General features: G+C 39.3%; 1 protein-coding gene and 1 non-coding gene across 2 annotated transcripts; one reads left to right on the top strand and one right to left on the bottom strand.

Annotated features, from left to right (window-relative positions):
• The first annotated feature begins 4,196 nt into the window (after positions 1 to 4,196).
• TRNAN-GUU lies at positions 4,197 to 4,270 on the top strand. Its single transcript has one exon. It is a non-coding gene; the product is annotated as a tRNA-Asn (tRNA).
• Positions 4,271 to 20,177: 15,907 nt separating this feature from the next.
• Positions 20,178 to 23,393, bottom strand: LOC113344262 (kinetochore protein NDC80 homolog). Its single transcript, XM_026588270.1, has 4 exons — positions 22,095 to 23,393; positions 21,183 to 21,426; positions 20,689 to 20,835; positions 20,178 to 20,602 (listed from the first exon to the last, which is right to left on the bottom strand). The coding sequence occupies exons 1-4, from the start codon at positions 23,270 to 23,272 to the stop codon at positions 20,366 to 20,368; spliced, it is 1,806 nt and encodes a 601-aa protein (XP_026444055.1). The 5' UTR covers positions 23,273 to 23,393; the 3' UTR covers positions 20,178 to 20,365.
• Positions 23,394 to 23,877: the final 484 nt, after the last annotated feature.

Raw genomic sequence — 23,877 nt, forward strand, 5'->3', positions numbered from 1 at the left:
AACTTTCTGTGCCGGCAGTGTACTTACAATTTCAAAATTAGGGGTTATTGTGTGCCGACATGGTGAAAGTATGAATACCATGCCGATTTGGTCCCCGCTCGACATGGTTCATTACTTTTACTATATCGGCACTGAGGTTTTCATGCGTAACAATGACACATTCAATGAATAAAACATCAAATTTCAGTATATTTATACATATACATGAGTAATTGGAGCACTTATGTTCAACTTGTTTACTTTCCTGGGTTGGTTCTTCACCTAAACTTTCATGAACACAAATATCTTGATTTAATTTTGTTGCATCAACAAATTCAATGATTATGATTTATTCTAATGATTATAAAACTAATCTATTAACTTAACTAATTATATTTAACCAATAAACATGATTAATGAAGGGTAGATAAGGAATTATATAAATTACCCGGATTGGGAGTGACCTTGATTTGCTATTTAAATCCCGTTTTTGTCTTCTTGTATCCCCCAATTAGTTTTACCATCCCCAATTGCGCGTTCTTTATAAAAGGGATACCACAATTGGATGGGTGATACTAATTTAGCAATCCGACGGTCCGGATATGTTAACATTTATCCGTGTTGGATGTCACCCCCGAATTACCGGTATCCCTCTTTATAAATTGTGTTAATTTGGTTGTTCTCGAACTAGAGTGATGTATGCAGTGTGGGTTGGTGAATAAAACTTAAATCTGCTTCTAAACTTATTGATTGGCCATAAGTAACTGGATTAACATTAGTATCCTCTCGAGCATCACAGTTGCAGTGGACTATAAACAATTAGCGGATGTTTTTAATACCATAAAAATAGAGTCTTCTTGACAAACAGAAAGTACTATTTGACCAGGCGAAGATGATTTAGGAAAATCTCCCACAAGCAAAGGTAAGTTCATCAATAGGAAACACAACAAAGCGGTAGACTCTATGGAAAAGACATCGAGGTTTCAAAGCCTATAACGCATCTTCGATCAAAAGTTCTCAGGTCATCTATTTTATGCAATGTGTTTACAAATCAAGAAATTGATAACCCGTGTACTATATCATTTTATTGAGATTATTAGTCGCATATTGTCTGAATTATCTAAGATTCTTCGGTTTATAATCCTTATGGCCACTCTACTCATTTCCAATAGGTTTTGAGTTGGATGCCCATATTCTAACATGGTATCAGAGCAGTCAATTAGTGTCAAGTTATGTCATTTGAACGCACCTTTACTTCGCGTCATCCGGTTTATTGTCCACGTGTTAGACCCAACGAAACTGCACGTGAGAGGGTGTGTTGAAATTATTAGTCCCATATTATCTGGATTATCTAAGATCGTGCAGATTTCAATTTTTATGGCTACTCCACTCATTGTTTTGATTTGACTTGGATTGTCATATTCTAACGTAAAGTTAATGGATGTACCAATTGGGCACTGAAAAAAGGGAAGACTCTTAAGGTAGACTAGACATGAACACAACCCCATCATTACTCCTGGGCCTTGGGTTTTAGTCTGGTTTAGGCCCTTTATATATATGGGCCTGTCCTAAACGCACTAAAGTTGGAATTCAGAACTCAACTTTAGAATGATTTTTTGGGCACTACTCAAAAATGGAGGGTGACTGCTCTTCATTTTTGGGTGGATATTTGAAGTAATTTTGAGTCACCCCTTATCTAATTTTTTTTAATACCAAACTTGTCCTTGATAATGAAATTAGTTAGTGAGATTAAATTAGTAATTTGATTTTTTTCAAAAGAAGAATTATTGAGAGGGAGAAGAAGAAGATGAAGACGATAATGAAGATGAGGGTTTTGAAAGAAAAAAAGTTTGATCTTTTTCTTTAAGAGCCACAACAAGAGCATGATGTTTTGGGTACTCACGGATACTTCAAATTTAGTTAATGGTGTTTGAATTGGCCAAAACGTTCCTAAAAATGAATAATTTACAAATTGATTTCAGTTTGGTTAACAAAGTTCGGTTATGAAATTTGAAGAACAGGTAGCCGAACTCATCTGCAAGTGTAGTTCGGCTAATGTTTCTAAAAACACAGGTAGCCGAACTCATCTTTAATGAAGTTTTTTCTTTGAGAGAAAAGTTCGGTTAGGAGAAAAAAATCGCGACGTAACCGAACTAAAAGTTCGGCTGGGAAAAAAATGAAAAAAATTGCGACGTACTATAGATTTTCAGAGAAAAGTTCGGTTAGGAGAAAAAAATTGCGACGTAACCGAACGAAAATTTCTGCTAGGAAAAAAATTGCAACGTAACCGAACTTTTCTCCGAAAGAAAAACCTCCATTAAAGTTGAGTTCGGCTAGTTCGACAAAGTTATTCACATAATTCCTAGCTGAACGTCTCTCAGCAACTTAAATTTTCAACTCATTTTTGATGATTACTTCTCATTTTTTCAACCAAAACGAATGACAAGTAATGGGTTTGTTATAATTTTGATTTTGATTTTGTTTTGTTAATGATTTAAATTAAGCTATATATAAAGGTGGTTGTGGTGGTGGTTCGAGGTGGTCGGTAGTGGTGAGCGGCGGTGATGATGAGAGGAGGTGGTTATATACATAGGTTAAGGTGGGTTAGTCATTTCCACACTTTAGAACACCCGTAGATATTTTATCACTTAGTAGTCCCCCACCATATTTTTGAGTAGTGCCCAAAAAATCGTTCCAACTTTACATATATATACAGGCCCTTTAGTCTGTTCTTTACAATATAACGTCAAGGTAGACATGAACATAACCCCATCATTACTCCTGGGCCTTGGGTTTTAGTCTGGTTTAGGCCCTTTATATATATGGGCCTGTCCCAAACGCACTAAAGTTGGAATTCAGAAGAACCCTTTTTTGTGTTCATTCAGTATGTCTTTGAAGATTTTGGTATGCCCAAAATCATAGTTCATTCAGAACTCAACTTTATATATATATATATATATATACAGGCCCTTTAGTCCTTTACATATATAGCCTGGTTTAGCCCCCTTCGATCTCTTTTCTTTGTTGGCCGACTTAAGGAATATCGATAAACTCGCTTTCAAGGTAAGCTAGGGTTACCTTCTCAATCCTCATTCTATATACCTTTTTTTTTAAATTTTTTTTTGTTGATTGACGTAAGAGTTCAGCGTTAAGCTAGATATGTTTATATAAGTTTAATTGTTCTACTTTATGTTGTTGATCACGTACAATTTGTTCCCTTCAATTAAATATACAGATGCAGATCTTTATCCTGTTTAACAAGACCCTTACCTTTGAAGTTGAGAGTTCAGACACTGTTGAAAGCCTTAAGCTTAAGATTCAAGACAAGGAAGGAATTCCGGCAGACCAGCAACGTTTAATTTATACTTTTCAGTTGCAAGATGGAAAAACTCTAGCCGACTATAATATTCAAAACAACTCTTCTGTTTTTCTCCATCCTCGTCTGCTCTCCTATAAGTCCTGTCCGTCCAGCTGCACTACGACTCCTAAGAGACGAAACATTCATTCATGCGAAGGAGTGGGCGCCGCCATGAGTAAACGATTCAAGTTCGCAGGTGATTTCCATCTCTAACCAGTTTTGTCTACTAGAGTTTTATTTTGCATTGAGAATACAAATGAGAGTATCCGGTTTCTGAAAACAATCAGTTCCAATTTGTCCCATGATCATTTAGCATGACTATTCTCTGAGGCTGAGATAATGGAGATAGCAGCAAAGTGGTTCCTTTCTTTCTTTGGAGTTCGGAGATGTTTGAAACAGTAGGAGCACAATGTGGCGGTTTGCTGGAGGTTTTCCATTTCACCTAGGGAAGAGAGAGACTTGGTTACGACAACCAGGATTGGGGAATCAGCACTAAACGAAACCGGAAGTTAAGTCCAAAAAGAAAAAGGAGTGCAAAATTGAAAGATATATACCTTGCTAGGATCGCTTGGATTGAAGAAGTCAGGCACAAACAGAAAACATGGCTTTAAGATATCAAGATGGTGGTCATGTCATCATGATGCAACTACGTAGAACACAAGCGGCCTGCAACCTTCCAAGGTCATCCCAGACTGTGATTTTTATTTTATTTTTTATTTTTTCCAATTCCAAATGTGGAGATCTCCTTGACAGTTCAACTGTTGGTTGTAATCTATTTATTTTATTTTTTTGAGAGAAATACTTGAGAAATTTAAAATTTCCGTTCAGATTGATAGGTTACGAAAAAGACCACAACAAAGCTGGAATAGCTCAGCTGGTTAGAGCGTGTGGCTGTTAACCACAAGGTCACAGGTTCAATCCCTGTTTCTAGCGATTTTTTTTTCTCTCTTACAGGGTCAGATCACAGTGCAGTAGTTTTAATGGAAAACAGGAGTAAAACTGTGTGCTTGTGATTTTTTTCTTCTTTTGGGAGTCGATTTATATTTTCTTTGATCGAAAACAGGAGTAACTGTGTCCTTGATTATGCTAATTTTCATTCACTTAGAAATTACCCATTGTTGCTGCTTTATTGGTTAATGTATTGTTTTCGTCAGTAGTGCGCAAAATCTGTTTTGACGTGTTGTCCAACTCGCATCAAATTCTATACATGATTACATGTTTTGCGCTTGTAACTTTGGAAAGTGGTGTTACAAGTTCACAAAGTGACCCTGTAAAAAGATTATTAATTCCATTTTGCTAGCCAGAGGAACAAACAAAGAAAATTGCGGACATAGATTAATCGTGGTAGATGACAACATCGACAATGGAGTTAACTCATTTTCATCACATTCAGGATACCTGTAAATAACCATTGACCTCATTCATGCTGATTTGGTCTGAAGGCAACTCTGAACAATAGAATTAAGAACAACGAAGCTTGAAAACCTCAGCTGGTTACTGAATGGGGCTGTTAAGTTAACCACAACATCACAGGTTCAATCAATCCTTGTTTCTAGTTGTTCTTTTTTAGGATTGGCTGGATTCTCTAGTACTGTTGCTTTGTTGGTAATTTATTGCGGACTTTTTTTCTTGCTTTTCAGCATGATTACCGTGATTAGCAGGGCTACCATTTGGTGATGTGACGGTCAGGACCGGCTTTGACTTTTTTGTCTCATATGAAACTGTATCCGTGCTAATTCCGGTAACCCCCTTTAGAAATTATGTTTTCTCTAGGGCGGGCTGGATTTCGTCAATCTAGTTGTTTACATTACTACTGCACACAATCTGTTTTCTGTTTCCGCTCCTACTCTTCTATAGCAGTATAATGCAACTCAGTTAACAGTTCACAAATACATTTCATCACAGTAACAAGATTATTAAATTATTAATTCCATTTAGCTAGCAAGAGGAACAATCAGAGACAAGTGCATATCACTGTGGGACCATGGCTATTGCATATCTTGGCAGGCTAGTCTATAGCTTGGTTCAGCACTTTCGGCCTGTCCCTGGAAGATTGTTTTCAAGGTAATCTACGGTTTACTCCCTTTCAACGAATAATTGAAGCATATCTTAGTAACCGTATATATTCTCATATATTCTTCTCTTATTCAGTACATCATGTACATAGCTTCTTTATTTTCTAGATTAGCTTTCGATTAACTGTATCACATTTGTATACTTATCTAGACTTAGTCTTTTCCCTTTCAAGTTGTTAGCAGTCCATGTATATCTTATGTAACCAGAATACCATATAATGAAACTCCAACGTCCTCACAGTTTGTGCGTTAGCTGAAGATTGATAGGGATGGATGACCCATGGAACTACATGGAGTGTCAGAGGGTGGTGCAGCGGAATGATCTGAATGTGTATCGGTTTGGGGATGGTCAGAATGAGGCATTGACCGAGAAGCAGGAGAACGAGTAGGAACGGATGCTTCATAGTGTGATTCTGAAAAAGACAAAGGATGAAGCATGGAGTCATATTGACTATACTCAGATTGTTGGACATGAACATGTAAGGATTCAGAAATAAATGGGTCATGAAAGGGAAAAATGTTTTCAAGAAACACTACATCTCATGATACGTATGTAGTTTGGATTCAAGATCGTAAACTGTATAACCCTTTTGACCATAAGGATATCCAACAAATATGTCCGCACGTTGATCAAATTTGTGAGATATTATTTTTGTGTTTCTGCCTAAGCTGCACGCCCGGTCATGTGCCGTCTTTCTTTCGAGGATCTTGCAAAGCATTTTCTTACAATATCGATAGGGAGGCTCGGCATATGGGATTTGACCAAGGGTCCCCACTCGTTCGTCAGCCGGTTGATCCAAAAGACTCGTTTCCAACTATTCTCGATGCTAGTGTTCTCGTGTCGGGTAAAAGTCTCCTTTTTCCGCTCGCGGAACTAAATCCAGCAACAACCTCCAAGTATAACATATTTTGGAAGGATGCGTTTCTCGCTATCCATGGATTCGTGACTGATGTGGTAGAAAACCATCGCGGTAAGCCTTTTCCTGCGGTTTTAGCGGAGCACCCACTGCTGAGGGATCCTTCCTCGACCAAGCGAAAATCTGTTAGCCCGAATGCAGATAGTCCCCAAGTGAAGGACCGAAGGTTTAAAATCCGTGCAGACGCTTCCCAGTCAGATTCGACAGCCCTACCGACTTTCAGTTCGTCTAATATGCGGGTACGTATGCTTTTCCTCTTGATTTTAGTTGGATCGCGTATATCCTTGTTTCTTTTCTGAGTATCCGTCTTTGTATCTTGCCCAGGGTCTCAGCAGCATGAACACCTTTACCAAACTTGCAAGTAGTCAGAAAATATCGTTTCTCGAGACGTAGGGTGGCGGTGCTGAACCTATCCATGGTGATGGGGAACCCGAGAAGGATGAAAGTTCAGAGTCCAGTAATGGCGAGAGTAGTTCTTTCGACAGCAGTGCTGAATCTTCCTCTAGTCGGTCTGAAAGCGAATCAGTGAGTCTCCCGCATGTTTTTTATTCTTTCCTCTCTTCCTTTCTCTTTGGAAAATATCTAATCTGTGATATCATAGGGGGGAAGTTGTTTCTGAAGATATCCCTGAAATGGAGGATGGCAGAGATACAGCTTTGTCTCCAACTGTGACAGCCGCACCGGACGACCTTGAAATGGATGTTGATCGAGATGAAAACGTCGTTGTGACTTAGACAATGGAGAGTACTCCAGTGGACGCAGGTGCAATTGTCGTTAGGAATCCCTTGTCGGTTGCTGATGCAGTCGCGGGCGCTACTTTCAACCCTCAATATCTGGTTCCTCATCCGGATCATGTGTTGATCAAGGGATTTAGCGTGTCATCCAAACACGCGGAGCTATACACCAGGATATGGGAAAGATACGTACATATCGCCATCGACCAATAAAATTACTAGTCGATTTGCGTTGGTTATGCGTGTGGAGGAAGATTTGTCTTCGATTGACGACATGTGCAATGTGACTGGTAATATGTTTCTGAGGATGTAGCCTCGAGCTGGAGGTTCCATCGTGACACGTATGTAAACTTCGAGTTCAATGTTCCTTGGTTTGTTGAAGGTTTCTCTGAGGTTGAAAAGTTGTTAGCCGAAATAGTCGAAGGTCCTTCTGCGGATATGGTGAAGAAGCAGGAAGTGGAATTCGAAAAGTTGTCCAGGAAGCTGAAGTTGAAGAAGGCGGATTTCCAAAGAACGAAAGAGGCTTTTTCCAAGAAGAGCAAGCCATTGTTGAAAAAATTTCCTTGAACGCATTTCTGTCTTCTGAACTTCTTATTTTAGTTTTTTTTTTGAAAGGAAAATGAAACGCCTAGTTTACGGTTTTGATTTCCTGGATTTTTGGTTTGACAGACAAATGTTACCTTGAGGGTTTTGGATTATTATTTGGAAAGAACTGTTTTTAGAATAACGATGCTTTTTGGTTACGATTGCCAATGGTGCAAACATCCCAGGAAAGACACTGAATCGTGAGCATTGCTTGTCGACATAGAGCATGAGACGAAACATAACATGGCTATTGGTTTCATCATTCCCGTGAAAACCTAAAGTAGTAAACCACGTATTTTGTCTAGGCAAGACTTACTAGGTTTTTGGATCTTCTGGTGAAAAAGGAATATCCTGGATGTAAGACCGAGTTTTGTGGGAAACATCGCTGTGACTGTGGAAAGTCCCCAATCATTCCTTGTCGTGTTGTCGATCCCTGGGAGGATCGTTTTCTTCTAACCCCTAGGAAGTCCCCAGTCGTCCCTTGTCGTGTCATGACTGGTAATCGAGCCGCCTAGTAACTGAGTCGTTGATTCCTGAACGGATCGTTTGATTTTACTGTCTTGAAGTCTGGGTCGAGGTATGAGATCGAGGATTGAAAATTGATATCATGACCGAAATATCAACCTCCCACTGTGGTCACCAATTGTTTGAGGGTGAAAACGATTTCTGCTGATTTTGGTAATTTCGGGTGTGTGAGTGAGAAATGAGTTTAAACCCTAAACAATGTACTGCAAGGGAGTACTTTAGATTCGAGAGATTAGTCTGTAATAATCCGTCCTAAACCAAGAAATGTCCGTTCCATACTTTCTTTGGTCACAAAGTGAAGGAGAAGGGTTGGTTTTGGGGAGGGAAGCGAAGAGAGTGTTGAGACCAGAATAGTTGATTCTGGAAGAGTAGTTGTTTCACGACCTGTATCAGAAAGTAGGAAGCTAATATATGGAAAGCTAGCAAATATTTTCTGAGTATTGTATCCTCCTGACTTGGACTTGTTGTTCGGTGGAAATAGGTAAGACCTATTTATACAATTTGAAGTGAAAAGTACTCTGGTCTTGTAATAAATGGAAAACGGATGAGTAAATGGGAGGAGGTGGTAACCGGTAATGCCTGGAATTGATGTTCCATAAAAGAAAGCGTTTCACAATTACTCCTTGTATTTACTAACCGCCTCATCCTTATGACACTGTCTTATTACAGGCGCAGTGTATGTCGCACGCTGTAAACCGCCAAACCAATACCCAATGAGCATCCCCCAGTTTGTGACATGTGTTGATTTCTCGAGTGTTTTCGTGGAAAACATGTAGCATGTTATTGTTCGGCAAGTTGAGCTTGGGAGACTTGCCGGCTCGGTGGTGACCTTCGACGGTCGAGATTTTGCATCTTGAGAGGAAGGCTAGCCGTTGATTATTACAACCCTTAGTATGGTAGCCAGTGTCATGAAATCATGGCCGGTACGGCTTTAATATGGCCTAGTTTAGGCGCGGCCAAAAGTTAGGGTTTTGGCTTTGTTTGGGCGTGACCAAACTAGGGCTTGGCATCGGGCCAAAGGTTGCCATGCGTTAGCTGGTAACCTTGGACGGATAAGATCTGTATCTTAGATAGAAAAGTGACCGTTGATCTTCGCAAGACTTTGTTTTGTTAGCCGCATAGGGAAGGCCGACATGGTATGGCGCGGAAAGGTGGTTGGCATGCCATTGGCACATGTGGCATGGCTGGCATACCTTGGCGCGGTTTCGGCGTTGGGCCAAAGGTTACCATGCGTTGGTTGGCGACCTTGGACGGCTAAGATTTGCATCTTCGATGGAAGGATGGTCGTTGATCATCGCCAGCCTTTTTTTTGGTAACCGCATAGGGAAGGCCGGCATGGATAGCGCGGCAAGGTGGCTGGCATGCCATTGGCACATGTGGCATGGCCATCATGCCTTGGCGCGGTTTGGGTGTGACCAAAACTAGGGTTTTGGGCCATAGGTTACCATGCGTTGGTTGGCGACCTTGGACGTCTAAGATTTGCATATTAGATGGAAGGATGGTCGTTGATCGTCGCAAGCCTTTGTTTTGGTAACCGCACAGGGAAGGCCGGCATGGTATGGCGCGACAAGCTGGTTGGCATGCCATTGACACATGTGGCATGGCCGGCATGCCTTGGCGCGGTTTGGGCGTGACCAAAACTAGGTTTTTGGCGTTGGGCCAAAGGTTACCATGTGTTGGTTGGTGACCTTGGACGGCTGAGATTTGCATCTAAGATGGAAGGGTGGTCGTTGATTGTCGCACGCCTTCATTTTGGTAGCCGTAAAGGGAAGGCCAGCATGGCATGGAATGGCTTAGGCGCGGCAAGGTGGATGGGCGGCATGCCATTGGCACATGTAGCATGGTCGGCATGCCCTGGCGTGGTTTAGGCGCGGCCAAACTAGGGTTTTGGCGTTGGGCTAAAGGTTACCAGGCGTTGGTTGGTGACCTTGTACGGCTGAGATTTTCATCTAAGATGGAAGGGTGGTCGTTGATCATCTCACGCCTTCGTTTTTCTAGCCGCATAGGGAAGGCCGGCATGGTATGGTGCGGCAAGGTGGTTGGCAAGCCATTAGCACATGTGGCATGGCATGCCTTGGCGTGGCCAAAACTAGGGTTTGGGCCAAAGGTTACCATGCGTTGTTTGGCGACCTTGGACGACTAATATTTGCATCTAAGATGGAAGGGTGGCCGTTGATCATCGCACGCCTTCGTTTTGGTAGCCGCTTAGAGAAAGCCGTCATGGTATGGCGCAACAAGGTGGTTGGCATGCCATTGGCACATATGGTGCGGCTGACATGGTTGGCATGCCTTGGCGCGGAGGTGCGGCTGTAATGGCATGACATTGGCGCAGTGGTGTGGCTGGCATGGTTGGCATGCTTTGGCGCGGAGGTGCGGCTGGCATGGAATGCCATTGGCGCAGTGGTGCAGCTGGCATGGTTGGCATGCCTTGGCGCGGAGATGTGGCTGGCATGGTATGCCATTGGCACATTGGTGTGGCTGGCATGGTTGGCATGCCTTGGCGCAGTGACGTGGCTGGCATGATCTGCCATTGGCACAGTGGTGCGGCTGGCATGGTTGGCATGCCTTGGCGCGGTAGCATGAGAATTAGGGTTTGGCATAGATTTTATCAGTCAGTGTTAAGGGTTCTGTCGTGGAACATGACCCATGTAAAAAAAAGAGTATCCCGGTAATTCTTACGTAGGCATGTTGATTGATTCAATAAATGTGCTAATGGTCATAGTGACGATCATGTCAGATGTACAGTTTTACGATTTTGACCATAAGCTAAAAGCCACCATCAACACCAACATGACCCAATCGTGCATTCCAGAGTGAAATACTTGCATTTTGCTTTTCTTTTCAACATAAGCTTCACCAGCAGATAAAACATATAGAGAATCTATTCTTTGTCCAGTAAAGAGAACATCAACATCAACAGATTTGAAATTTGAAAGAATTTGAACATCATTTGGACCAAATAAAACATACCTCCCATAATCAGTTATTTGCGGTACGGAAGCAAGGTTCTTTTTTAATCCCGGAACATGATAAACATCTTTTAACTTAACACCATCGAAATTAGAATTGTCCTTCACAGTTAGTTGACCTTCTTTTACTACCGGGTATAGCGAGTTATCAGCAGTAACAATAACTCTCCGCCCTTGGTGTGTACAAACTTCAGAGAGAAGAGAAGCATTACCAGTGGCATGATGAGAACAACCAGAATCGACAATCGAGTCTTTTTTATAATCAATAGAATTATTAGAACCCTTTTTTACATTCGTGGATGGTTCACCAACTTTGATAGGAAAACATTTCTCCCAAATTGGTTGAGTATCTTCCTCTTCTTCATGAACAGCAGTTGCATCTTCATTTGCAAGATTTACACGGCAATTTGGTTCAATGTGACTAGATTTACCACACCTTTGACAAGAAATTTTCGCCCATGCAATACTTTTTAATGTGTCCATTCTTACCACATCTATGGCAGGTTATAGGTTCATCTGTTGATTTTGTAGTAGGCTTGTTTCTACCCTTGTCTCTGGTGAAGAGCACATCCTCGACTTCGGAAGTAGGCTTGCTGGACATTTGCTTGATTAACGCTTCTTGGTTATACATCAAGTTTTCTAGCTCAATGACGGTGGGATGAGCTTTCCACCCTTGTACTGAAGTAATAAATGGCATAAACTCCTTCCTCAAACCATGTATAAGATAACGACGCAATTGTGGCTCTTTAATGGGATCATCTGGTTCTAATTCTGAAATTTCATAACACAAATTCTTAACTTTTAAGAAGTATTCTGGAATAGAGAAATTACCTTGACTTATGACAGCAAGTTCATTCTCCAAATATTGAAGTCTTGCAGTATTTTTCTTAGTAAACAAATTTGCAAGAGTATCCCATATCTTCTTAGGTATATCCTTATCACAGATCTGATCAATAAGTTCTCTACCGATCGATGTGCGCAATGCATACATAGCTTTCCCACATCTGACCTTCCACTTACGACGTGCCTCTGTATTGTGTGGATTGTCCACTGGAATTCGTTCTGCACCTGAAACCAACTCCCATAAATCTTGTCCTTGAAAATAAGATTCCATACATAGCTTCCATTATTAGTAATTACTGCCAACAAGTTTCTCCACAGTAGACTGAGAAAGAGAATTACTTCCACCATCCATGTTGATCAAAACAGTTGAAATTATAACAGCACCTCTACAATGGAAAACTATGTTAAAAAAATCAAAGAGTAATAAAATCAAACACTCTGTGAGCAACAAGGAAACAATCACTTTATCACTAACCTAGCACTAGCATACCATAACACAAATGAAGATCGAGAGATAGAGTTGTAAACACAGACAGAGCTGATGAATAACTGATTAGATTATCTCAATGAAATAACAAATGGAAGATAGAAAAAAATAGTTTCAGTGAAGTGTATTTCAACTGAACTTTACAACTCTATTTATACTATACTAAGCAGTCGACTAACTAATTACTAAAGTTTCTCCTACTTTTATTCAACTAAAATGGACTTAACTGACTCCTATTTCTACTGAACTGAAAAATAAAATGCGATTAAATCAAAAGAATAAATCAAATTTCCCACAGGTTCGGAGCTGCACTACTCACTATTTTGTGACACAGTCTCTATTCACTAATCCAACCAACTTCACCATAATCGGGCCTTTGAATGGGCCAATCAAGGCTATAGCCCATCCATGAGTTAGAACGGAATTTAGTTGTACGTATCACTCCCAAGTCCCAAGGACCCAAGGTGATATATCTGTACCACTAGTCATTCAAATACCATACTCCACTCTTTCTGCTCCCCTTCAAGTAGTGATAAATATTAGGTTGACTACCTGCAGGGGATATCTGTCACAACTGAGTCGCACTATTTATTTAAAATCTTTTACGATCAACTTATCATCAATCCAAACTACCACAAACAAAATACTAGAACTCACACGTAAACAAAGTTCATATGTGTCTCTCGGTAACCATAAAGGAATGCACGTATTGATGAATTGAGCGAGTTTGTTAAGAGAGTAGTTTATTGTAAGCTCTCTATGCTCGTTCCTATATGCTTCATATGTCACGTGACTTTTGCTTCTCCTCTTCCTCCCCTGTGTTCTTCTCCAAACCCAAAATAGAGGAGATTTTGCACTTTTGCTTTTGAGTGTGCTCGAGGTTGCAACATGACAAAAACTTCTAACAGTGAAAAGTGATTCCATTGCAAGTTTCAATTTAATATTTTACTTCGGGAAAAAAGAATAATAATACTAAAACAAGTTTGATTAGAATTTTAGAAGAATTCAGAGTTGTGGCACAAACGTTTAATATTCATTAGAATCGACATATAAGTTAAATATTAAACTACCAAGGTATGTTTCAGTTTTGCAGTCTGTTTGCTTTCTGGGTCTAGCTTCCTTTTTTTCTCGTGCTGACGTTCGCAGAAGGAGTAGTAGTGCAGCTGGTCGGACAGATCTTGCTGGAGAGTAGACGAAGGCTTACAAGATGAACAGTAGACTCATTCTTGATATTATATTCGGCTAGATTTTTCCCATCGTACAAGTAATTAGAGCCGTAAACTAAACATATTTCAAGATCTGTCGGAATTCCTTCCCTCTCCTGAATCTTAGACTTAAGACTCTCAACAGTGTCTGAACTCTCAACGTTGAAGGTAATGGTCTTGGCGGTTTTTATAAAGATCTCCATCTGTATATTGAATTAATGAAACAAATATTACGTGCTCAACAAACATACAATCAAAGGATAAACTTCCATAAACGTGCACATAAAAAATATCTAGAAACAAGAACATATGCATGAACAGTAATTAGTATAATTAGGATAATTATTCTGATTTTTAGGAAGAGAGAAGCATGTTCTTCTTCTTCTTTTCTTTTGTATCTACGTACTTCGTTTCTTTTTAATATAACCAAATTTTCAAAGGAAAAAACAAAAAGTAATTAGTATAATCAACTCCTAATTACTGCATATATATGAATCAACCAAACGCAAAAAAGTATACGAAAGAAGATAATAAGGATGGAAATTTTGCTTTGCTGATCAAAAAGAAAAAAAAAAAGGTAACCCTAGCTTACCTTGAAAAGTACTTGAGAAATATTGCTTTAATCGACCAAAACTCAGTAAATTTTTTTTTGGAGAGTAGAGAAAACCACGAGATTTTAATTAAAAGTGAAAACTATAGCTACACCCATTTTCTAGATTTTGGACACTGTGAAAACCACCGATAAAAAATTTCAGGCGCGCACTCATTTCTTCAGTCAAAATTATTCCTAAACCCATAATTTTTAGAATTAGGAAAAATGGAGGCGCTTAAGAGTTAGAGATGATGAATTTCGAGAGAAAATCGAGATGATTGAAGGGGTTTCGGTGATGATTTGTCGACCAGAGATGGATGATTGTTGCTATCACTGAATGGAGTGATCTGAGAGATTAACAGGAAGTTGGATAATGGGATCTGTAAATGGTTATCGATCTATGAAGGGGTATGACGAATTGAAGAATTAGATCACATATTTGAAGAACAAGATGAATTAAAAGCATGTGTTACCCTCAGATTTGAATGGTGAAGATGCAGTTGCAGTCTCAGTTGGTCTTAGTATGCAGTAATGGTGAGATAATGATGTTGTTGATGTGTACAGAGAGAAGATTCAGGTGAAGAAGGAATTGGTTCTCTATGAGGAAATTATAGAAAATGTGAACTGAATCTGGTAGATGAATGTCTATAACATGTACAAATTACAGGATGCAGTTACTGAGAGCTATTGCAGATTACAGGGTCTGTGTGGTTGAATCTGGTGATGTATGAACGAGTTGTTCTTATAGTCAAGAGTTGTTTCAGTTCTAGGAGATGATATTGCGGGTGAATATGATGATATGGAGGCACTGGTGGGTATATGAGGCTGCTGTTGTGGGTTTGGTTTATCATGAAGCTGTAGGTAACTGAAGTTGTCATAGGAAGAGAAGCTGGTGTTGTGGTTGAATTCAGAGTTGGTGCTATTGGTTTTGGATGCATTAAGTTAGCTAGAGAACATGAAGTTTAATTGGAATTTCAGGTGGTGTTGAAATTGCAGTTCGGTGGAGTTGTGTGTTGTTGCAGGGTGAAACAATGGCTGAGCAGAGTATGAAGGGACTACAGAAGTTAAGTTGATCATGGTGATGAATGGAGGTGAACTGAGCTAAAGTAATGGGAATTCTGGAATTTTGAAGCCACAACAAAAGACAGTGTTGCTTGAGTTGCAGGGAGGAACTGAATCTGATGATGTTGCAGTTGAGATGGGATCAAACTGAGTTGCAGGATAATAGTTGTTATGATTGCAGCTACATAGATGGTTGTGCTTTGGTCTGCAGTGAACTGCTGTTGCAGTCAGTTTGAGTGAATTGCAGAAGCTACAGGCAGAGCTGAGAATGGAGGTGACAGTGAATGGTAGAATGAAAAAATGCAGTTGTGTCATTAGGCAGCTGGATTGGAACTCAATATTGCAATGTGTGATAATGCTAGCTGGTTTGATGCAATGGTGGCACTGTTTGCTGCTCAAGGTTATGAAATTCTTGTGAATGTCGCAGAATATGATGAATGAATCAGGTAGACAGATGCATAGAAGGAATTGAAACACGTTATGCAGCTACTTTTTGTTAGTATTGAAACCAACAAAAAAAAGATTGCATAACCCATTATGCACCTATAATAATATCTGCATAACTTGTTCTGCAATCCAGAAAACACGTTATGCAGCTACTTTTTTCTTAGTATTGAAACCAACAAAAAATAAGGTTTCATAACTTGTCATGCACCTACAATTATATCTACATAACATGTTATGCAGTCGTGAAAATTGATGCATAACAGGTTATGCATCCGAAAATATGACTGCATAATGCATTATGCATCGAGAAATTTGTTGCACAATATTTTATGCATGAGAAAATAGATGCATAACCCGATATGCATCCTTAAATATGGATGCATACTGCATTATACATCAATTTTTTTTATGTACGCACTAAAATCAACCAAAAAAATGGTTACATAACTTGTTATAGATGCATAACTTTGTTATCCAAATGCATAATTTGTTATGCAGTGGAGAAAATGGTTGCATAATTCGTTATGCGTTTGCACAATGTGTTATGCATCTTTTTTGATGGCTGCATAATGGTTATGTATCAAGTTTTCGAAAATTTTGCCTAAAATGATGATCACCTCCGACTTTTTTTCGTGAAAAACAAACTTTTGATATTCTTGTGTGTACTCGTTGCTTAGCTTTCTTAAAAAGATTTTCAATGATATAAAATTTGTAGAATTCCAAGGCGCGGATTTTTAGATATGTTATATCCAAGTTGCGTTATCAATTATACCCCTGATGCATAACCCGTCATATGGATGCATAATCCGTCATGCAAACATTTTTAATAATTTCATATAATTATGGGTGTCACTGGACTAAAAATTAATTGTGGGTCTGACAATGAGAATATTATTTTTTTTTGGGCCTGCGCCTAGCTTTCCCTAATAAAAATTGCTTTATGAGAGCCAGCTTTTATGCGTTTGGAATAGGCTTACGCAGGGCTTAAACCCGGCTAGGTAAAACCCGTGGAGCTAGGGCACACGCCATGCACATGGGGTCCTAATCATCGTCGGATTGACAACCCAGGTGGGATAAATAAACGGTGGATAAGTGGTGGCATGCATGCGTGCACAAGAAAGACATGTTTTTTTAGCGTTGGGCCGGTCATTAAACCGGCTGGTGTCACTGTAGTACAGTGGTAAAGTCACTCGGTAATGATACCAGTGACTTGAGTTCGAAATTTGCTAGCATCAAATTCTTTACTGAAAACTTGCTAGTAGCATCAAATTCTTTACTGATCAAAAAAGACCAGTCACTAGCAGAGAGCAGTCTGAATGCTGTCATTCAGACCAAGTATACCAGTCACTAAGCCGAGAGCAGCCTATCAGAATTAACATTAGTTGCATGCTGTCATTCCAAACCAAGTATATTATTCTTCGTATTGACATTTAAAATTTAGAAAACTATAGAAATTAGCAAGCAGAAACATGTTGAATGATCGAGGAGCTGAAATATTTAAGGAACAGACTTCATGAAATTCTACTGAGAAGTATGACCAGGAATTTCCGGATGTGCGGTGGTGGTGCCTAGAGATACCTATGCATGGTTTGTTGAGGTGGTGTTTTCTGGCGTTTTACCACTCGATTGGTTCAGCTTAGGAAAAACTAGGAAGGGATGAAATGCAAAGTTTTTTTGGAGATGATTTATTGGCGTAGTGGACTGCAAATTCTGGAGAACACTGTTTTTGGAGTTATCCTTATTAGATCAGCAATGGGTAGCCACAGAAACTACCTTCTGGTGTCGTTAATCTGTACTTTGACATTCCTTGCTCTTTTCTTCTTCCTTAGAAGCTAGTTAGATCAAGATTTTAGGATATTAAATCTACTGAAACTCTATTTTATAGGAGCAACTGAACGCTAAGTCATAGTAGCAAATATTCTCGTTCCTATCATAGAAGCTTTATGCAGCATTACCGAAGCCTTCTTTTCTCTTGACAAAATTGGATTCTATCATGCACTTATCATCAATCTGCACGGATTTCTTACCTTTATTCTTCCAGTCGTAGTTTCCATTGATCAGCTGCTAATGACAAGGAACCAGTGAACAGCACAGGCTTGTGATTTTGAGTGTGCTTGAGGTTGTTTCATGCCAAATTTCTTTAAATCTGTTATAACCAACGGTGGTTCTATTCGCAAATCTAAATTTCAAATTTTACTTTAGCAAAAACAAAGAAAAAAAAAAAGACAAGTTCGATAAACTTAGAGTTGTGGCACAAGAATCGACATATAATTTAAACACTAAATTATCAATTAAGCTCTCTTTCAATTTTCTGTACGTTTCCTTTTGGGCATAGGTTCCTTTTTCTTATAATGCTGACTTCCTCAATCTTGGTGGTCCTAGCCAGGTTCCTTTCAATTTTGCTTTTCTTCCCTGGGTTAGTGTCCGCTATCTCTTGCCGCTGTAGCATTCCTTGATCAGTACACTCATCAGGCTTTGCAGAAGCTGAAATTTTTATTCTTCCGGTTGTACTTTCCATTTTTTCTGATTGATCAGCTGCCACTGACACGGAAACGGTGAATGACACTGGCTTGTGATTAACTTGAATTGTAAAAGCATCACTCAGTAGAGGTCCTTTGACCCTTAGTTTAATGGCAGATAAGTTTAACCCAAATTTTGTGAAGTGAGAAACCTCAAGCAGACCACCACATTGTGCTCCTATTTTTTCAAACATCTCTTGATTCCAAAAAGAGAAAGGAACTCCTTTAACTAAAACCCACTTTGCTGTTATCTCAACTATCTCAGCTGGAGAGAGTAGGTTCATGCTAGATGACCATTGGACAAATTCGAACTTATTGTCTTCAAAACCCCATGGTTCTTGTTTAAACAAATACTCTCTTTCTTTAGTGTTCTCAATGCAGATTAGAGCTTGAGTAGACGAAATCGGTTGGAGATGGAAATCACCTATAAACTTGAATCTTTCACTCATGGCTGCTCCTACTCCTTCCCATGAATAAACTTGACTCTTAGATTTAATAACAACCATCATATTCCAATTTATAGAATCTACAGTTTTGTTTTCATGAATTATAGATGCGGATATCTTCTGGGGAGTGCAGGTTGGACAGCTCTTGCAGGAGAGTAGACGACCGCCTACATGATGAACTGTACACCCCTCGGTGATATTATAGTCAGCTAGAGTTTTCCCATCTTCCAACTGTTTACCATAAACCAAACGTTGATTCTCTGGCAGCATTCCTTCACTGTCTTGAACCTTAGACTTAAGGCTCTCAACAGTGTCTGTACTCTCAACCTCAAACCAAAGGGTCTTGCCGGACAGGCTTCTCATAAAGATATGCATCTGGATATTGAATTTAATGGAATAAATAGTACGTGATCAACAAACATACAATCAAAGGATAAACTTATTCACAAACATGCACATAAAGTTAAAGTTAGAAAAAAAAAAAGTATTCAGGAACGATAATCTGAACTCTAGTTTACCCAGAATCCCTGCATATATATATATATATATGAATTAACCAAACGCAAAAAGCATAGGAAAGCAGATAATAAGGATTGAGAAAGTAACCCTAGCTTACCTTGAAAGGTGGTTGAGAAATATCAAATATTCCGTTAGTCGGCCAAAACAAGAGATCCAGCTCAGAAAAAACAACAGAAAAAAGGTATATATATATTGAGCTGGTCACTTAAAGTTGAGTTTTGAAAAATTGAAAGCCAACTTCAATGAGTTTGGAACAGGCTTATGAAGGGTCTAAACCAGGCTAGCTAAAACCCTCTCTAATCACCTTTAGTGCTAGGGGGCACGCCATGCACACGAGGTCTTAATAATCTTTGGATTGACAACCTGTTCGGTATATACGTGTGAGTCCAGTTGGGTTGAATGGTTTCATAAACCCACACAATTTGGTACAAAATTGAAAACCATCATTCGGAGAACAAAACAAATTTCATAAAAAGAATATGAAACGAATCTAATTTGAAATTTTTTTAATTTATAATATTGATGACATTAATCGATTAAATCCTGTAAGAGATCCTCTAACAATAGAGGAAGGGTTAGAGGATTTAAGCCTAACCGTCTGCATGTAATCTTCACGTTTGTTCCCTATTGGAGATGATTTTTATGGAAAAATAAGTGGAGATGCTCTAATGGGCAAATGGCTAATGCGTTCTAAATAATCCGAACTTAGCTGGCGAGTAGACACGAGAAGAGGCCCAAGGGGTTGAACTACGCAGAAGCCCATTTCGGAAATGCCCAACAATTTTTTTATTTTTAACAATTGTACTTGTCTAAGAGAAGTTATGAGAAGCGACTCGTTAAAAAAAAAAAATTTTCAAAACATTAGCCACAATAAGTAGCCTGTTGTCATGAGAACAAGCTAAAAAGAGGGAAGTCTGTCATATAATGCAACAGGAATGACATTTGCTAGATGGATAAAAGTTCACATGTGCAGAGAGGTCCAACACAAAAAGAAAACTTGTACAGAAAACATGTTAACCCATACAGACTTGACTATTCAGTTACAATTCAGTCTAAAGACTAGTAATTAGTGTCTAAAGCTAAAGGACACGCCAATATCCTTGTCATTGTAGGTTGACTAAGTCACTGGAGGTATCAAAGTTAGCTGGTAATGAACCTCTGAACAAAGTTTCTACAGCTTCAGCAGTTTCAGACAGACCTGTCTTCATTTCTGATATTGTAGACTCCATGGACTCTTTGTACTTTGAAACAGAATCAACCAGGGCGAGCAATTCACGAGCACACGCCTGGATTTCTTCATCTTGTTGTTTAATAGTTTCTTCCAACTTCAAGTTCGAGAGCTGCTGACAAAAAATTTAAGATGATTAGGAATTAGTTTTTGTTGTATCTTTACCTAAACGTAAGTCAGAATGTAGTCAGTACATACCTTCACATATTCTTCAGCTTCTTTTTCCATAATCTCGACATTACGTGTCTCTCTTTCAAAATCTTCTATCATTCTTTTACCTTCCAGACTACACTTCATCGTGAAATCTTCTGTTTCCTTCTTAATCATGCTTAGCTGAGCCTCCAGCTGTAATGACAACCTAACATGTCAGCTGTACTAATCGGATATCTCACCGACCGCCAAAGAAAAACAACTACAGAGATAGAAGCTCATCTTGAACTACGCCTTAGTAGTCTTTTCTGCATAACCTGTCCCCATCCAGGATAGAGCTAGGAGGGGGGTCGTAATAGGCATGGCGAGCCAAAGACTGAATTTCAGCCATTCTCTTATAAAATGAAACCTATAGTAACTTTGACATGGGTTTCATTTCTAGCCTACCCAACTTGTTCGGGACTAAAGGCTTGGTTGTTGATACAACTAACAGCTAATTGGGCATAACGAAGAAACATGCAGTAAAGTGAACAAGCACGTACCGTGTCGATCTTGGACTGAAGCTCTGCAAGGAGAATTCTTTTAGACTCGAGTTTCATAGCATTTTCAGTCCACTGTTGTTGCAGGGAAATCTGTTCCTCCAACTTTGCAACAGAGTTCTTTTTAATGTCGTCCGTTAAGGCATTGAGTGCAACTTTGAGAGTTTTGTAGTCAATCCCCATGACATCCGCAGGAGTGGATCCTTTGGGATTTAGCACATACAGAAATTCATTTTCAAGCTTTAACCTGCAAAAAACTAGGATGATATCAGTCATGAACTCAAATTCCTAAACATTGGAAAAATCAGAGAGAAAGGCAAACATACAAAAGGGTAAAATGTTGCAAGGAAGGTAAGAGTATCTGACATTTTTCCTAATTAGCTAATTCACATATCACATATAAGCCAATCTTACTTGAACCATTGAACCTAGAAAGTTAGTGAAGCAGAGATACTGAACTCAGAGTTATAGCTAATTATAAGTGGAACAGTTAACCTAAAGAGTACACAATCTAAATCTTCGCACCTGAAAAACGAGACCAAATGAACAAAAAAATAACATTTCAACCATGTGTCCAAACCCCTTTGAATTCGGAAAAAAATGACAACCATAGTTATGGTCCCAAATATGCAATGGCTCCACAAGGTTTTAAGAGCAACTTATATGGTGTGGAAGTATTCATCCACATTCATCCACACATAAATGAACTATAAAAATGTTAACCAACCTTTGGGTTAACAGCCTTCACTTAGTTTTAGCGAAGATACTAAATACATAAACACATAAGAACCTTTACGACAATGAAGAAGTTGAAATCTGCTGATGTTTGGGTCAGTGCAAAATTCGTTAGTAGAAATTCCAAGTAAATGCGTCTTGGTAAATAAATAACAATCTAAAATATCATAAGAGTATCACCTCCTGATAGCCTGGTTGCATTCGATAGAGAGATTGACAAGCTCCTTGAACGTGTGACTAATTTTCGAGTCAAGATCCCACGACTTCTCTTCCCACATATTTTTAGCCTCCTCAGCCTCTGCAATATCTCTCTCAACAGCTTGTAACTCCCTCTTCATCCTATCTGCATCTCTCATATTCACCGTCTGTGCGTCAATAGTCTTCTTCAACTCCTCATTCTCCTCACAAATCCTCCGATTTTCCACATACTTGGCCTCCAATTCCTTCTCTTTTTCCTTAATTCCATTCTCCAAAGTTTCAATTCCACTACTAAGTCCATTAATAATAACATTAAATTTCTTAACATCATCTTCCAACATTGCTTTCTCCTTCTCAAGAGCATCTCTAGCAGACGGCTTCGACCTCAAACCCTCAATTTTCCTCTCAAGAGCAACAATCTCATCCTGCAATTCTTTCACCTTATTCTCAACAGATCCTCTCTCCAACTCCAATTTCTCTCTAAACTCATTATCCAATTGATCAACCAAATCATCATCGCCAGCAATAAAATGCTCATAACTCCTCAACGCATAATCAAGCAATTTATTACATCTCATACCAGTCGATGTCGAAGTCGAATTCGACGAATTAACATGATCACTATAAACACAAATTTCAACCAACCAATGAATCACAGCACATAAATTAGGCCAAGAGTGAGGAGTACCTGGTGCTTTCAAAGCCGATTTAGTAATCTTAAAAGGACAATTCATGAAATCCAACAAAATTGGAAGATCTTCATCGATTCTGACCGTCGAATCCGAAGCCGAATCAGTATAACTGAGACGAATGAAGAGAAATCGAATACAATCAGTTATATCTTTAGCCGAAGGAAGTGGTGGTTTGAGATAAATTGAAGTTGAATGAGATAAGAGATAAGCATTTATCCGCTTTAGGGCTTGATTTTGAAATCGCTTATCATTAATCGGTAAATCATAGGTGCGGCCACCGGTGGAGGAACCAGTGCGGTGGTGATTTCCGGTGTTGATGCTTGAGAAACTTGCATCGGAATCTCTAGGGTTGGTGTTGTAGCTGATTATTGATGGTCTGTGTTGTTGCTGTGGTGGCGGTGGTGCTGGTTCGATTTTTGGTCTTCTTCCTCCTCCGCCTCTTCCTCCTCTTCCTGTTCCTCTCATCATCTATCTGTATGCGGATGTGATTTGGGGGTTTAGGGATTTTTTTACGAAGGATTTTATGATTCTAGGGTTTATGGGAAATGAGAGGGTGGAGAAAAATTGGGAAATGTTTTCAAATTTCGGAGAAGCAAAAAGGGGGAACAGGGAGGATGGGAAAGTGGTCAAACCTTTTTTGAAATTTGCGTCCGATTATTCGTCTGACCGACACGTGTGGGACTTGTATCAGGCTCGTCTTTGCTGATTCGAGTCGGAATAATATATTCTCTATTCCTTTTCGGATCCGAGTCGAATATATATTCTCATTATTTTCTCTTTTTGTGCCCTCTTTACCTCTAGCAAATTTCTTCTCCTCCTCCTGCAAATACGACAGATTAGCCGTGCAAAAACCAAATCCAGTATTACGAGTTTACGACAATCTAATAGTCGTTTGAACAAAAAAACAAACGCAAGGCAAGCAGTTTGCCTTTTTTTTATTTATTTACTTGACACGGCAAACTATTAGCCGTATAGGGAAGATTTTCACTCACTCTTCCAATTTAAAGAGAGGCCGGTTGAGTTCGGGGAGAAAGAGGGTTTCCCTCTACCCATAATAGGACCTAATTTGATCA

This window comes from Papaver somniferum, unplaced genomic scaffold (genome assembly GCF_003573695.1).
Source record: "Papaver somniferum cultivar HN1 unplaced genomic scaffold, ASM357369v1 unplaced-scaffold_75, whole genome shotgun sequence".
In the NCBI taxonomy this organism is placed as follows: Eukaryota; Viridiplantae; Streptophyta; class Magnoliopsida; order Ranunculales; family Papaveraceae; genus Papaver; species Papaver somniferum.